The sequence below is a fragment of the Amphiura filiformis genome, chromosome 7, assembly GCF_039555335.1.
Source record: "Amphiura filiformis chromosome 7, Afil_fr2py, whole genome shotgun sequence".
NCBI lineage: Eukaryota > Metazoa > Echinodermata > Ophiuroidea > Amphilepidida > Amphiuridae > Amphiura > Amphiura filiformis.
The window spans coordinates 23,554,217-23,570,011 of record NC_092634.1 but is presented as its reverse complement, the minus strand read 5'-3'; the positions used below and the strand labels follow the sequence as shown (position 1 = coordinate 23,570,011).

Sequence of the window (15,795 nt, the reverse complement as noted above, 5' to 3'; positions counted from 1 at the left end):
CACTAAAGGTCAGTTAATGGTATGCAAATGACAAGATATATGTACTTGTATGTAAAATTGTAAATGAAGAAAGCTTTCGATTTTGTGCCTTCGTCACTGGTTTTTAATGAGCAATGCTGAATTTGACCTAATTTTACCAAAACAATGTTCTTACTAAACATTAAATGTAATCTGTGGAATTTTAACCTTTTCTATCAATTAATTGTCCTCCTTTTTGGTGTTTTTCCTCCTTTACTGATCTTCGATCACTTACCTGTCGCATGTAGTTGATACACATATTATATAATACATTATTTACTTAAGAAGTTTAGTGGTGTACACCCTAGAATGGCATTTGTGCTGACCACTATGATGTTTACCTTTTGGTGGGAATCATCGCACATGTGATGCGCTGTGCTTATAATTTATCGTCAAATGTAGACATTCTATTTTTGGATAGTTTTATCTAATCTAGAGTAAGTTGGTGCTATGATGACACGTGTGCAATATCCCAAGCCTAATAGATGACCAGTCTTATCTTGCTGATTATTCAAAGTTCAGGAATTGATATTGTATACATTATGTAAAGGTTACATGCATATGTAGTTGTGATTATGCCGTAGAGAGTAGAGACCAAAATTTTAAGAAAACAGAATTCACTGTCAAATTCATGCTAACAAAAATGGTCTGTCTATGTTGAGGGGGCAATTTTACAATTTAAAAACTGTTGTGAGCTGGTATTGCAATTCACAAAACAATGTTTGCCTTATAGAAAACGGAAAACTTTGGTCTCTAGATTATGGGCAGTGCCTTGATGTTTCCAAGGGATGAGTTTGATAACTCAAAACTTTGATGTTTGGTTAGTGAGTTCACAGGCAGTGCTCGATTTACCATGTGCACAGTGCACACCCAGGGTGCACAAATGCACTCAACATTGCCTCTGTGCACGTGAAATTTTCTCTCTGCATGTACTTACTTTAATATGAATAAAGCTGATCTGTGCATGTAGATTTTATTTTATTTTCCTATTTGGCCCCTTTTCACAGACAACTCTTTAAACAAGTATCAGAACTATTTGGCATAGATGAAAACATTCAAACATCTTGATTTATTATGCATAGTATTAATAAGAATCAATACATCCTCCCTATCTTCTGGATATCTTAAGAACAGGATACATTTCACTACTGGGTAGTGCTTCATTCCAAGTAAAGTGAATACTTTGTATACGACACGACACGTGTAGGTCTTTACATAGACTGTAGAAGAAATACATGCCCTTCCGATTCTCAGAACTTGTCACATTCTATTTACAATTTGTGTGGGTTGTACATCAGATCTAATGAGGTAATTACTGTTCCCTATTCACTCATCGATGTTCATTATACTGTGGCACCATCTCATCCCAATTAAACCTAACATAGCAGTGCTGTTGTAGCCGGATCAGCTTGGTCATACGGTCTAGGCCTGGAAAAAAATGTTCATTTCCCAGGAATGTAGACAAATTTCCCTCTAACATATCAGGATTTCCCACCAATTTTTTTGCATTTAATTTCTTGATCCAAAAAAAAGCATAATCCCCCCCCCTCTGATTACCAAATTTCCCGCAAATGAGATTCTTGAATTCCCCATTTTTTTCCAGGCTTTGCAAGGTGATGGGGGTCATTAGGTGAGAAACACCTAGATTGGGGGTCATTCAGTGAGATTGTGGCAATTGTGGGCACATAACAGTGCCCAAATACAAACTTTGGCACATTTTAAAACGAAAATGACAAATTTTAATTAAAGGATTCTAAATTGTGTAAAATTGTGAAATGGCTGGTCATTTCAGAGAAAAAAATTAGGTTATTCAGTGGGCGCTTTAAACTAAAATCAAACATTTTTAGTGAGTGGTCCCCCCCCTGCCCAAGGGGACCATTCATCTGCATAAATTTACATTTAGGCTCACTCTGTATGAAATTCAGTTCTGAACTTGAGTAATTCACATTGACTTTTTCAGGAAACAAGTGAGGGACTTTTTTGCCAATATTCATACTAAAATAATTGTTATTAGTTTCAGTATCAGTCATGAAACAGGTGTTAAAGAAGGAAATATGGTTATACAATGTTGTACAATTACTTTAGAAAAATACCACAAAAGATAAGCATGGGTAGAGCTAGAAATTTGTAGTGTTGTCACTGTTATTCAAGCATGATACAGTATTGATACTGTGTATTTTCATGAGTATCAACAGTTTCATCCTGTCAGCAAAATAGTTTACAACAAATTTTTACCCAAAGTATGTTTTGGTCCAAAGAATGTACGTACCCTTTTTGGACTTGATTTTCAAAAGGACAAACATGCGGTAAAGCCCACAAATTAAAAGAATCTTACTTTTTATTGAAAATTTGCCTATTTTAACCCCTTGCGTTTATGCAAATATCTTGCCTGATTGGAAAAATAAAATTGCTACGAAATACAAAATAAAAAACATTTAAATAAAATTGATTAAATTAAAATGAAATGAATAAAGAAAACTGTAAAACATTTTCACTTGATTTTGTCCAAAGTGACTTATTTTGAAATATTTTTTTTTTTATATAAATTGAAAACAAAACACTATAAAACAAAACTCAGCATAATACATCTGCATTGGGCATTTCCAAGGCGCAATCACAGATCAATTAGCAGGCCGGATCTAGCCTATGGGCTGTACATGTTTGTTGTGCATAGGAGAACCACTGCATGTACCGCCCATTTCATTTCTGTGATAATACAGGTTATCATTCAAAGCATGTATGACTTTTCAGGCTGTCAAATATTGGATACAGTATTAAATAATATTTTTGTGAGGGTATTAATTTCAAGAATGTGGTGAACGAAGCCATAGCTGCATGTTTACAATTTTGAAAATAAAAGCACAGTGAATTAAATATTGAATTTAAGGCGTTATGTAATAAAACAAGTAACAGGAAACTGGACGCCAATGGTATAATACCCCGTAATGAACATCACCTCTCTATGGTGAATGCTAGCATTACATCCTACAGACGTCAGAGCAGTGATTTCTAATAAGACCCAGTTAAATCCAATTTTCTAGGGGTACAAACTATGTAGATGTAGACACTCATTGCTAAATATTATTTGAGATACCGCCAAATTAACATTGCACACACAAATATGCCGTATCCTGTAATTCACAAAAATATTCACATGTTAAAATATGATGTTTATTATAAATACAGAGCTAGTAATTGCCACTCATTAATCTTTTGTATCAATTCACTCATCGCTGTGTGACCCATCATGTGACATGTTGTTAGTGTATCCATTTACCACAGAATCACAAGTTGCGCACATATATTCCGCCCACATCCACAGTGGAAGGACACTAATACCAAGAACTGATGACATCAATCACTGTACGTCCATTTGGACATAGCTGTGATTGGGTTTGATGGAAATAGAGATACTCATAGTTGTGTTAGAGTTTAATCCCTACAGAATTCAAAGATAGATAATAATAGTTTGCACATAGATGAGTCTACATGTAGGCCTATTGGAAACAGGATTTTGAACTTGTTCATATCTACTCTGAGATCTGTTGCAGTGTGTGGTTTCAATTTCTTTGAATGCGAGTGAGAAGTTCAAGTAAATATTGTCTCAAATATGTATGCAGCAATTTTAGGAATTGTTAACATGATCAGAGATCTAAACACTTTGGTGGGCCCTGTTTACCATATTGATATACATTTGTATTTAGTGCCCTTTCCCAAATAAGTGCCCATTGCATATCTGTTGATGTGCCTCCCTTTCAGTGCAGTTTAAAACATAAACTTGCATACTGTAAATGAAAGTTTTAGGGTAAAAAGAAGAATCACATATTGACATAACCTGACTTGACTTGAGTTGATTTGTTCCACAGATCATTTATAAAATTATCTAATAGTTAGTATGGTACTGGACTTGATCGAAAAGTCTATCCTCAATCCAGGCCACTGATAAACTGGCAATGGATATGAGGATAGAACATGGAGCTATCTCAAAACGCGACAGAATCAGTGAAGCATGACGCCATGTAAAGTAATTGCAATTTGGAAGTAAGCAACGCTGATCACAACGGGTATAGCGCCCGAAAAAGTTGCTCAAATGATACGTTGGCAAATTGTTAGCATGGTTATTGGTCTTAAAAATTTGCAAACTTTTCTTTGAATATACAATTTAAGTTATCAAAATAAATTTTGATACATTTTCGCAAAGAATTGTTTTGATACGTTTGAAAATTGGCGATGATTGAATGACTTTAGTACCGTAGTTATAGTTCCATGCTATCTTTTATCCACACAGTAACTATCATGTCATCGTGGATAGTAGATAGATTTCTCGATCAATACTGGACTAAATATGTTGTTTTTGTTGGAAATGTCAGCTATTAATGTAGTACCCTACAAAATGACTCATACCATCCATACCCAGGGGACCAGGCATCAACTAGGTCATGGTCATATTACATAAATGCTATGTAGCTTTGAAAAGTTTATTTCCTAGAACGTGTGTATTCACAGATGGTTCAGTAACAGGCCTCAAATCATTAATGAATGTTAATTAAGGTAATGCGCTTGTTTTACTGGGAAACAAGTATTTTATAGTGACAAAACGTTCAATTAGAAAGTAATGGAGATAGTGGTAATGGCACGTCACATGATTTGTTTATGGGGTTTTCCATGAGAGAGTGGTATTCAGTCACATGATGGGGTTTTCCATATAAACCTTGAATCACAGACCCTAGAAACAGATTGTGCAATAATTACAGTCAGTGTACAATATGCGTGTGAAGAAGTGTTGTTGAACTTGGACACAAATATTTCCTGTTGAATCAAATCTGAGCTGTGATAGACATGTTTTTCAAAAAACCACATATTTTAGAATACAGCACAACTATAAATAGTGGTCAAATGACAAAATATTGTGGTTTCGAGGAAATGTCGGTTATTTTATCAGTGCTGGTGCACTTAGCATTCTGAAAGGAAGTTTTACATGGGCAAGCTAGTATTTTAAGCACATTTTCAGAGAATTACTTTACTTACAGTTTAGTTGTAGAGACAATAGCTACATGTAGTAGCGTCTACTTGACACAATTTGAAATTTTCTCGCTTAAAATGGATCATTTTCTGTCGTGGAGCAGAAGTTTAGTGATTGGAAGAGTGAAACGCCATGGAATATTAAGGAAGTATAGACTGTTTCCTACCCAACGGAATGGTGAAATCCATCCAGCTCCAGTACCAGTTTGTAAAGTGAGGAATATCAATTACACATGCATGTGTAGCCCTACTACATTGTAGATCCGTGTAGGGCTTTTGACCGTAGCAAACCCAGAGAACTGCTATAAACCTGACCTACCCACCCTAGAAAATTCGTCTGGGAATAGATCATTGGGTGTGTCAGTTCTCGAGATATAACATGTTTAGATATTACTACAGTCAAAAGGCCCAATACGGCTATGCATGTGCAGCATGTTTAGAATTTTAAGGTCTTGCGTGCATTTAACAGGCTTTGAATTTTGAGACGAGTGAGAGTGATCACTCGCCTTAAAAGCTCTCCTACATGTCCTCCAGAGTCTTTGTAATAGCTACAACAGTGTAACCCACAGAAATAGAATAATCGGGACTCACCGCCATCTTTATTTACACTTATTGGAATAATTGAGAGTATGATATATGTTTTTAGCCGGGAGTCATTTGGAACCAGGCAGTACCGGGTTGTGGGCAACGCTTGCAAACCATATTGGCGAAACACACCCTTTATGTTTCTGGTGGCTACAGTTGAACTCTTACACACAAATCTGGGGATTACCCTATACATCCAAGATGCCACCATGGCATATAATGCAAGTTTGGGTAATTTCAAAACTTGAGGAATAATCTTAATTTGAAATTGTACATTGTAGTGTGCTTTCCCTTACCATAAAGATCATCAATAGGTTGCATATATTGTGAATGTGGAAACTAAATTTTCATTACTTACCCCATTTTTAATTCTAATCACTTGCTTGTTGAAAATTCTTGCTGGTTTAGGTTGGGATATTTTACTTGTACTTGTATTGATTTTGTATGTATTCTAGCTTTTTTGTAATTTGATGAGTGAAAATAATAAATGAATGAATGGTATGATAAAGTGATAATATGTGACCATCCTCCACAACTGAGCCCGGATGTCGCCAGTGCCACTATTGAGATATGCTCCATTGAACTTAACAATAAACAATAGGAAACAAAGGATTTATTGACTGTTTTATTGATTTTTCACTACTTAAATGTCAAGTACTATAGACATGATATACATCATTTTAAAGCTAATTTCAAGCAGAATATTTTGGTTGAATATCTCGAAAATGATGATAGGCGACATCAGGGCTCAGTTGTGCTGAGGGGTCACATATTAGGGTTAGGAATTTATTGTTAGGTTAGAGATCTATGTGTGTTCAGGAATCAGGATATAGAGAGATGCTCTAAAAATAGAAAGCCATGGATGGTAACATGTTGCCCATACTCGGTGTATGTTCATTGTACATTTGTACTACCATATACCGGATGTGATGTCTGCATCTAGAACAGGACATAGTGGAATTGCTTTGGTTGAGTGTAAAAGGCTGTAGCCAGGAATTATTTTGGGGAGGGGCAGATTTTTTGAAAAGTGGACCTTTTTTGAGCAAATTTGTGAAAAAGTGGACTTATGTAGAATTTGTAAAACTGTGTGGATTATGGTGGATTTTGGGGAAACATTTGTGTGATCTTGGACCAATTTGGGTAATTTGGGCAGAATTATAGGGATTTAGGAGTATTTTTTGGCAGATGTGAAGGAATTGCTTGGACCTGGGGAGAATCCACCCATCGGCCCTTCTTCTGGCTACGGGCCTGCTGCCTTCATCCTTGTTAGATGAGCAAATATCAATTATAGATAAAATATATAACTGGGGCAAAACTTGTACTAATTGATAAAATAATCGCAATATCTACCAGAGGTTTCAGTCAGGCTGTCACCTGTGACGTCATACTGAACACATTCCAGTCACTGGCAGAGGAGGTTGTGGATGTGAATAAATCTAATATCAGTATAGCTGAGATTTACAAAGGATTGAACAGGGCATCTGTCTCATCATTAAACCATTCTTATATAGATGAGTTGACCTCAATGTTTATCAATAAAGGCAAGGGACTGGTATATCGGTATGCTTGACTAAACCCCGTGCAACCACTACACTGTTCAATAGCTTTATTGTGATGTGGCGGGAGTTTTAAAAATCCCTGCCCTGAACAAAATATGATGCGCACGCATACTGCCAGGCAAAAAACAATGGAAATTGTGATGATGCGTACGCATACTGCCAGGCATTGACGTCAGACTCATCTATACCTCTTCATAAATAATGGCGGTGACATGCTTGCTGAAACAAAAGAATATGTTAAACTTTTTTCGAGGGGAATATTGTCTCACCTCTTCATCCCAATCTCCTATCTTTTTTACCATTTGCATTAATATGTTCTATTATCTTTATTGTATCTTTCAGGAGGATTCCGACATGCGGGAAATAACCATCACAGAAATGCACGGTGAAGGGCATGAGAAAGCCGACCCATCACAGTTTGACTTACTCAAAGTCCTAGGACAGGGCTCATTTGGAAAGGTTGGTATCATTTTTGCAGAGTTCTTGTTTGTTTTGGATTCTTTTAAAACAGGATGCAGCAAATATGTAAACTTATTGTAGCATCTGGTGATTCTCCTAATTTCCAGCTAACACAGTAGCTTGGGTGGTAGAGTACAGTTCAATTGGCGAACAGTTCCAAGGTTCAATACTGGGTAAGGATGCTCTTTCCCAGTGGACTTATATTAAATGGAGTTCCAGGTTCAAAGTAAGGCTTTAGCTTTAAAAAGTAGAACTTGATACCACTCACAAGTGTCAGCTGGAAGAACTATTTAGTACAGTAGTTCTGTGTCTGTGGGCTACTTTGTAGTATGAGTTCAAAATCAAAACTTTAGCCCAATTCAGGCCACATCAAATGTGCTACACAAAATGTAGTGGCCCCTAAATTAAATACAAGCTACAAGTTATACATTTATCTAGGTTCTAACAAGCTGAATTGTTCACATACTTGCATGTATTTGATGTGGGTGTCCAATATGGATTCATTAAAATCTCCTGTTCTTAACAATAATGTTTATGAACATGACAGTATAAATCTTCTTGGGGCCAATTTCATTCAACTTTTTGTGAATCAAAATTGATCCTCACAAACTCATCTTGAGAGAATCAAGTAGAATATGATGTATGATTTTACAGTGAAGAGAGTCATTTTTTATTCTCGCAAGTTTGGGTAATCATTGAGAGAAATGATTATCTTATACTTGCTGAATTTGCAGCCCTGATCATCCAGAGAAGAAAAAAATTCTTTCTTTCTGTTTTTTTTTTATTTGTTTCATTTTGTTTTGATTTTGTAACATTTTTATTTCCGAGGGATTTATATTTTTTTTTAAATAATATAGGTATGATTATGCCAGTCTCCAATTTTAAGTATACTGCGCACATTTTACCTAGCTGAACATTATAAGTTAATCCCTTCAGCAAATAATATTGAAGTTTGGTACTGGAATAGAGACCTATGCAATTTTAATGTTGACTGTTAACTCGAGCTGTCGTGACATATAAATGGCTGCAACATTTATGTACCTTCAATAAAAGTATGAATTATTACTTCACTAAACCTTTAGGAAGAATTGGGAAAGTACTAAACTTTGGTTTGATTTACAGGAGCAGAAGCTTGTATTGTGTGAAACATACAACACTGTAGTGTAGTGCAAAATATACAACACTCTATAGTGGAAATTTGTAGGCAAATTATTTTCTTGCGCTTTGTCAATTTTTAAATATTTCACTTCTTGTGGCGAAAAAATGTCCAACATGTATTTTGAATTACCTATTTGGCAAATACATTTAGGGAACAATCTTGAATCAAATAAAAATGAAAATCTGGCAATTTTCATTTTTAGGGAACATTAAAACTAGTATTAGTAACTATAATTTACTTCACCTTAAATTCGATAGTGACGTCAATGCTCTTTTGCGGCAAGCGTGCCAGCAAACCACCACTGTACGCGTGCGTGTACAGTGTACACAGGGCGTTTCACTTTATGCGTGCGATTTGATACTTTGGTGAGCGAAATATGCATGAAGGCACTACCAAACTTGAGATAAACCAAATTAAAATAAAATTTTAAAAACACTATCTTTGAACAGTTGCCAAATGTATGGTAATCAGTGAAAATGCACATGAGGTTTTTCCCACCGTCCTTACACTGACCTAGATGTCTGCACAAAAGGAATATATTACACTATGGACCATAATAGCCTCATTCCAATGGCACAGTCCAATAACCTCAATTAAACAAGCATAGTGCAAAATTTGACCTTGTGTTGCAGAGTATGAGATTTTGTACTCAAATTTTCAAAGGTCATTCAATGAATGTGCAAAAGTATTGGGGTTAAAGAACTGTGCCCTGATAGATGAGCATGTTGTGGATCCTAGTGTTAGTGCACATGTTATTTTTACTCTACCTAACTACTTTTAAGATGGAAATAGTGAAAATAAATGTGGCGTAAAATTTTCCACTGAATTCACAGTAACTCGAAAATAAATTTTGGAAAAAAATGTTTTTATGTTTGTTGAATGATGGTACATGAAAAGCATACGAGGACAAGGTGTTTGAGTTGAATGAAATATTGATAATCCGTGATGTATTTCCGTACCTGGTGTGTAGAATTCATGTAAAAAATTCATGCTCCTGGACACCATGTAATTCAAAGTGCTTGGTGAAAGATGTCATTGAAAATTCATAACGCTGGGGTACTGATGCAAAAGACGTAGCATTTTCAAACTGCTTTTTGTTTTCAGTAGGTGACACCTCTTGTAGTACTGGAAAAGTGGAAATTTGTGCGGACCAATAATTTTCATGCGCAACACAGTTACTGCAAAAATAAATTTGCAGAAATGTGTTCTAAAATGCTTAGAGCTACATGTAAATGAAAATCCAACTCAAATTTAATAACTTGGAGCAAAGTAGTTCAAATTCAGAATTTGCGTATGATTTTACCCGCTTAAGGGATCCAAAATGAGCGTTTATTAACGTTTCGACAGTATTTTTGTGGGACATGAGAGCACCTCAGACCTATCAATTGCATTCTGAATACTGAAGCATGTCTTTCTGATATCAAATAATTTTCATTTTTTAAAATCACAATATAATACAAATTTTATGACAAATTATAAAAATTTGATATTTTTCAAATTTTGATATTGACAGTCCTCGGTAAATTATATAAATCTAATGATATATTCTTAAAGTGTATGTAGCAGGAGGAAAAAGCCGACGGTCAATTGAAAATTTCGACCTTTCATATTGAAGATATGGATTTTTTTCCCAAAAAGACCTAATTTTTTTTGGTGTTTTGGGGAACAAAATCCATATCTTCAATACTGAAAGGTCAAAATTTTCAATTGATCGTCGACTTTCATCCCACCTACATACACTTTAAGTATAAATCATCAGATTTATAAAGTTTACTTCAAGTACTGTTAAATATCAAAAATATCAATTTTAATGATTTGCCATAAAATGTGTATTAAATTGCAATTTCAAAAATCAAAATTATTTGATATCAGAATGACATTCTTCATATTCAGAATGCAATTCGATATGTCTGATGTGCTCTAATGTCCCAAAATAAATACTGTCCAAACGTTCATACCCCAGCCCTTAAACACACACAAAATTATATGCATGAAAATTACCTCATATACATTTACATGTAAAACAAGATAAAAAAAATACTGTACATAATATTGCTGTTGCCATTTTAAAAAGAGGGCATCTAGAACTAGACTAGAAGCATGTATGGTTGGTGCTTAGAACCTGGATTTAGGGGTCTAGGACCTAATATTGAATGTGAGATCCTAACTAAATTGGGTTTTCTATTGTTGCCTTAGGTTTTTTTTTAGCTCTAACTTGCATTTGTTTCTGAACTTGCTAAAGGGTCTAAGTGCTTTGTTGATAGTTATTTTTATACTTATTCCATTAAAAATACCATTTTCATAGAAAATGGCCCCTTTGAAGTAGGTAATTGTTTGTTACTTATAACTGAAAATATTGAATTTAACTTGCTTTGAATTTGATTGGAAAATCCATTACACTTGGAAGATATTTTTCTACCATTTCACGAAGTATTCTCAGTATTTTGGGGATATTTTTGGTGAAAAAAGTGACAGGACGTATTTATCAGAAATGGGATTTGTTAGAAAGAATATGGAATGTATGTCACTGTTGTCGTCATAACGCTTCCTGTTATGATGTGTCCAATCACTTTTGAGATATAAATTATATTCTTCATAATCAAATACTGATTGGATTCCCAACAGCTGGCAGTGGAAATATATTGTTATCAGCACTTGTGATCATGATGATGAACGTCATTCAAAGTTTGGAATCATTGTTATTGTCAATATTTACATTTGTGATGCGACCAAGCAAAATAGGTCATTAGTCGCCCGCAAGGTACATTTTGTGTTGTACATGTATATTCAGATATTCTGCCCATTGTAAAGTCGACGGTGTGTTTTAAATAATTTGAGGTTCCATGAAATACAATATGAATAACGCCATTCATTTGGCTGTAACTCAAAATCAAAAATGTGCAGTTTGGCATAGTGGTAAAGGTCTTTGTTGCAAGAGGACCTGAATTCCAGCCCGGGTGGAAGGAATAAATTATAATACTAGTACTTTTCTTCTCTCTGCATCTGAATTGTGGGGATGATGCAGTGGATGACGAAGATATCATAGCCAGTTCCAATCAGAGCAATATCTGGCCTTTCATGCATCATCCTGCCATAGCATCATGTCTGAACATGGATTTATCCACATTGATAAAATGGCTTGATTTATAATTATATCATATTTTTTAGTATTACTGGTACTTAAAGCCCTCTCTGTAATGATAGCCATTGACAAAGATCTCACAGTCAGTTCTGATCAGGTTATCATCTAGCTTTTCATTCTGCCCTAACAGCATGGGAGAACAGTGTCTGCGCATTGAATAATTCACTCAGTCTGTATAATAATGATGCACATCATATTTTAATTTTAATTAATTTTCTCGCTGTAACAAGTTTCAGTATATAATGAACAAGATATTGTAAATCACCACAGATGGCAAGTACATTGTGTAAAAAACACTTAAACATTAAAATTCACTATGTGCTGAACATGTTTGCTACTTTGCTTAATTATATTTTCTGTACATTGTAGCAATGACAAATTTTATTTTGTTAATAATGACTTGAAAGTCAATGAACTCAACCATGTGAAACATGGAACAAACTTTGTACATGTGTATGTAACCACAAAGGTAACAATTATGGTTATGAAAGATTATAGACTATTCACCAGATACACATAGTCAACATTCCTTGTCTACGATTTATGAATAATATAGGACATAGGTGAAATAGCTTTATTACTATCATAGAAAAAGGTGGGACAAATAATTAAATAAAAAAATGCATGGGATATTACATTTGACAGAAATTGTACATTGTACACGTTGACATCCAAAGATAATTTTATTTTTCTTATTAAAATGGCATGATGAAAAAGTGTAGCCCCTTGTGGAAATTCATGCATGTATTCTGATATCAACGCATCTTGCAATGACATTACATTAAGAACCAGAACATCTCCCATCCGAAAAAATGTGATGCCCGAGCTATCACTTAATGGGGATGCGTTATACTTTGTGGAAGGGTGCATCTGGGGGTAAATTTTAATTCAATAAGGGACTTCAAAGAAGTCTAGCAACATAAACAAATTCCATGTTATACAATGTGTAAAGGTGACATTTGATGTATTTTTTTTATCACCATTTGCTATCTTTGTGTGTATTGCAGGTCTTCCTTGTACGCAAAATCACAGGCAAAGATAAAGGCACATTGTATGCAATGAAAGTACTCAAGAAAGCCACATTGAAAGGTAGGTATAGTAGTACTAGTAATCAGATAAAGGAAAAAATGTCTGCAGCACATCAAAACATGACAGATATCTCCAAAAATGAACTTTCGGATGTTACTAAGTTGTATAGAGATGTTCAGAGGTGTAAGTCTTCCGGAAATTCCCAGAATTCCGGAAATGTGGCCAAAAAAAAATCCTGAAATGTAAAAAATTTAAAAAAAAGATTTCCGGGATTGGTGGATGATAATTCGTCATAAAAAGAGCCAAAAATGGGGGAGGGGGTGATACCCTGCAGCCTATTCCCCGGACAATCCCCTTGCACTTCCGGAAATTTAGCGAGGTGCTTGCCTTTGGCTCGCATGTTTTTCAGGGAGTGGATTGTTACCTCACTTACACCTCTGGATGTTAAGTGACCTCATCCATTGACAGCTTAAAAAAATATTATTCACATTTTCAATATTATCTTTAAATCAAGGCAAAACATGACAAAGCAGGTCTCCAAAAATTACTTCCCGCTTTCGTTTTTCCTAGTTTATAGAGCAATTTTAAGCTCCAAATTGAACAAGTGACCCTTTATGCATTGACTGATGATTTTCTGAATTTGTTCATACACATTTTCATCATTATCTTTAAATCAAAGCTTCCGATTAAAGCTGTGTTCTGTTTTGATGCGATGTGTCACAAATATGAATTTAAAAAACAAAATGATTAAAATGGAAATAAAAGCGGTGAAGAAATTATTTATTCATAATTCTTTTTTGAACATTAAAGTGTTTTATTGTTACTCAGCATTTTGCTAAGTAAAGTGACATTTAGTAGTCTTCATAATCAGTGTGTGAAGAGTCTCTGCTGTTGTTAAAAATAGTAATGATTTCTATTTTGAGGGAATCAAATTTTAAAATCAATAAAATTTTCAAAAGCTTTTCAACAGGAAACCAATTGAACATTTAATGAAACGGATGCAACATTATAACATGTTACCTTCAGGTGAATGAATTTTGTTCAGATATTACGCATGAGCTTGTTTGAACATTGCTTTGTTGAAAGTGTTTTATCAAGTTCAGTTGTGACAGCGTCAGGGATGGCGTTAACATCAGGTTTTGGGGTGAATCACTCACTAAAATCAAATTTTCAAGTTTTTTCACTCATGAATTTTGTAACTGCAGGAAGTTCGGGAGTGAATTTTCACTCCCAAAATATGAGCAACATTGTGAGAGAAAGTCTGTGGGTGATTGGCAAAATCTGTTCATTCACTTAGTAGCAGTTATATAAAATGATAAAAAATGGTCACTCCATCTCAAAGTTATTTTTCACCTCCAAAATTTCATTTTCACCCACCATATTTGGTTTTCATGTGAGTGCGGGGGTGAAAAATTACCCCTGACTCTCAATCCTTAATGCTAATCCTGGACAGCGTACATGTAATTGAATTGTGTTCCGTTGTGGTAGCAAAGAATTTAAAAAAAAATATTTGGGTCGCCTCAAGTTTGACAGTGATGTTTGCCTCTTTGCGGTTGTGCCGCAGCCTGCCAAAAAACTGCCCTTGTACGTTTGCATTTTCCCTTTGTGCGACTAACTTTACATGCATGATTCGATACTGTGACCATCGAAATACGCACCATTGCACTACCGAACTTGAGTTGAACCAAAGTTTAGTGAGAAAAAAAAAGTGAAGACACAAAATATGCAGATGATTTCATGTTGGCTTTGCTAGTTTATACCAGTGAACTTAAACATGTGCCGAAACGAAATAATTTCAATTCAGGAGAAGTTTATTCTTGGGAGCAACATTGAGTGGGATGAATCTTAAGATTAAGGAGGGTGTTGGATATTATCCAACAAGTGGCACCACATCTTTTAAATTGGAATATCTTATGTACCGGGGTACTACTGTAGGATTTTTGTATTGTGTTTTTGACTTACTAACTACTAGAAAAAGTACATAATGGGTTGAACCGGCTGATGACTGGGTTACAAAATGTGGCAATTGATCTGATTTCATATTACTGTATATTATAAATCTTCTTTCCTTCGGCCTAAGTTGTAACATTTTTTCCTATAAATGTGTTTACATTATAGTGCGCGACAGAATGAGGACCAAAATGGAACGTAACATTCTTGTAGAAGTGTGCCATCCATTTGTTGTTAGACTACACTATGGTAAGTCTCTGGACTAATGTAATTATGTCAGTGTTCCAGTTACATTATTATTTTAGAGCATGCATGCATTGAACACCTCGTTGCAAAGGTGTTGTACTGGAAATATTAAGCAAAGAGTTTCTAGAGAACATCAAAGTTAAAAATCTTAAGGGACCCCCTCCCCTTTCAAAAAGACAAACAAACAAAGCAAAACCTTTCTCAATTTTACTTGAATGACCACTAAATACTTGTATCACAACTAAGATGAAAAACATAGGCCTCAAAATAAAATGCCCTTCAATTATGTGAGGGTCCCTGGACTTCACAGAAACCCCTCATCTTTTTGTACACAGCATGCCTATCAACTTCATAAGAAATACCCGGAGGACCCACCAAATTGGGCTTACTTTATGGCCAGGATTCAAGTAATTGGGACTATATCTGCCTAAAGAAAGAATGAATGAATGAATGAATAAGTTGCTGAAGTTTTAATTTGATGCTTTGTTTGTTGTTTGTCCTTTGTATGCTTTACATATATCTGTTTTGTTCACTGCCCAAGAAGAACAACTTTTCGATGATTTGTGTTTTTGCAGTGAAAGTTGAAAAGATTTAATTGAACATTGCTCACTTTGCTGTGTTATTAT

General features: G+C 35.0%; 1 protein-coding gene across 1 annotated transcript in view; it reads left to right on the top strand.

Annotated features, from left to right (window-relative positions):
- Positions 1-15,795, top strand: part of LOC140156912 (ribosomal protein S6 kinase 2 beta-like) — an 80,850-nt gene that overhangs the window by 27,974 nt on the left and 37,081 nt on the right. Inside the window, 3 exon segments of the mRNA XM_072179954.1 lie at positions 7,527-7,643; positions 12,952-13,033; positions 15,092-15,172. Of these exon segments, the coding sequence (XP_072036055.1) occupies positions 7,527-7,643; positions 12,952-13,033; positions 15,092-15,172 (280 nt within the window).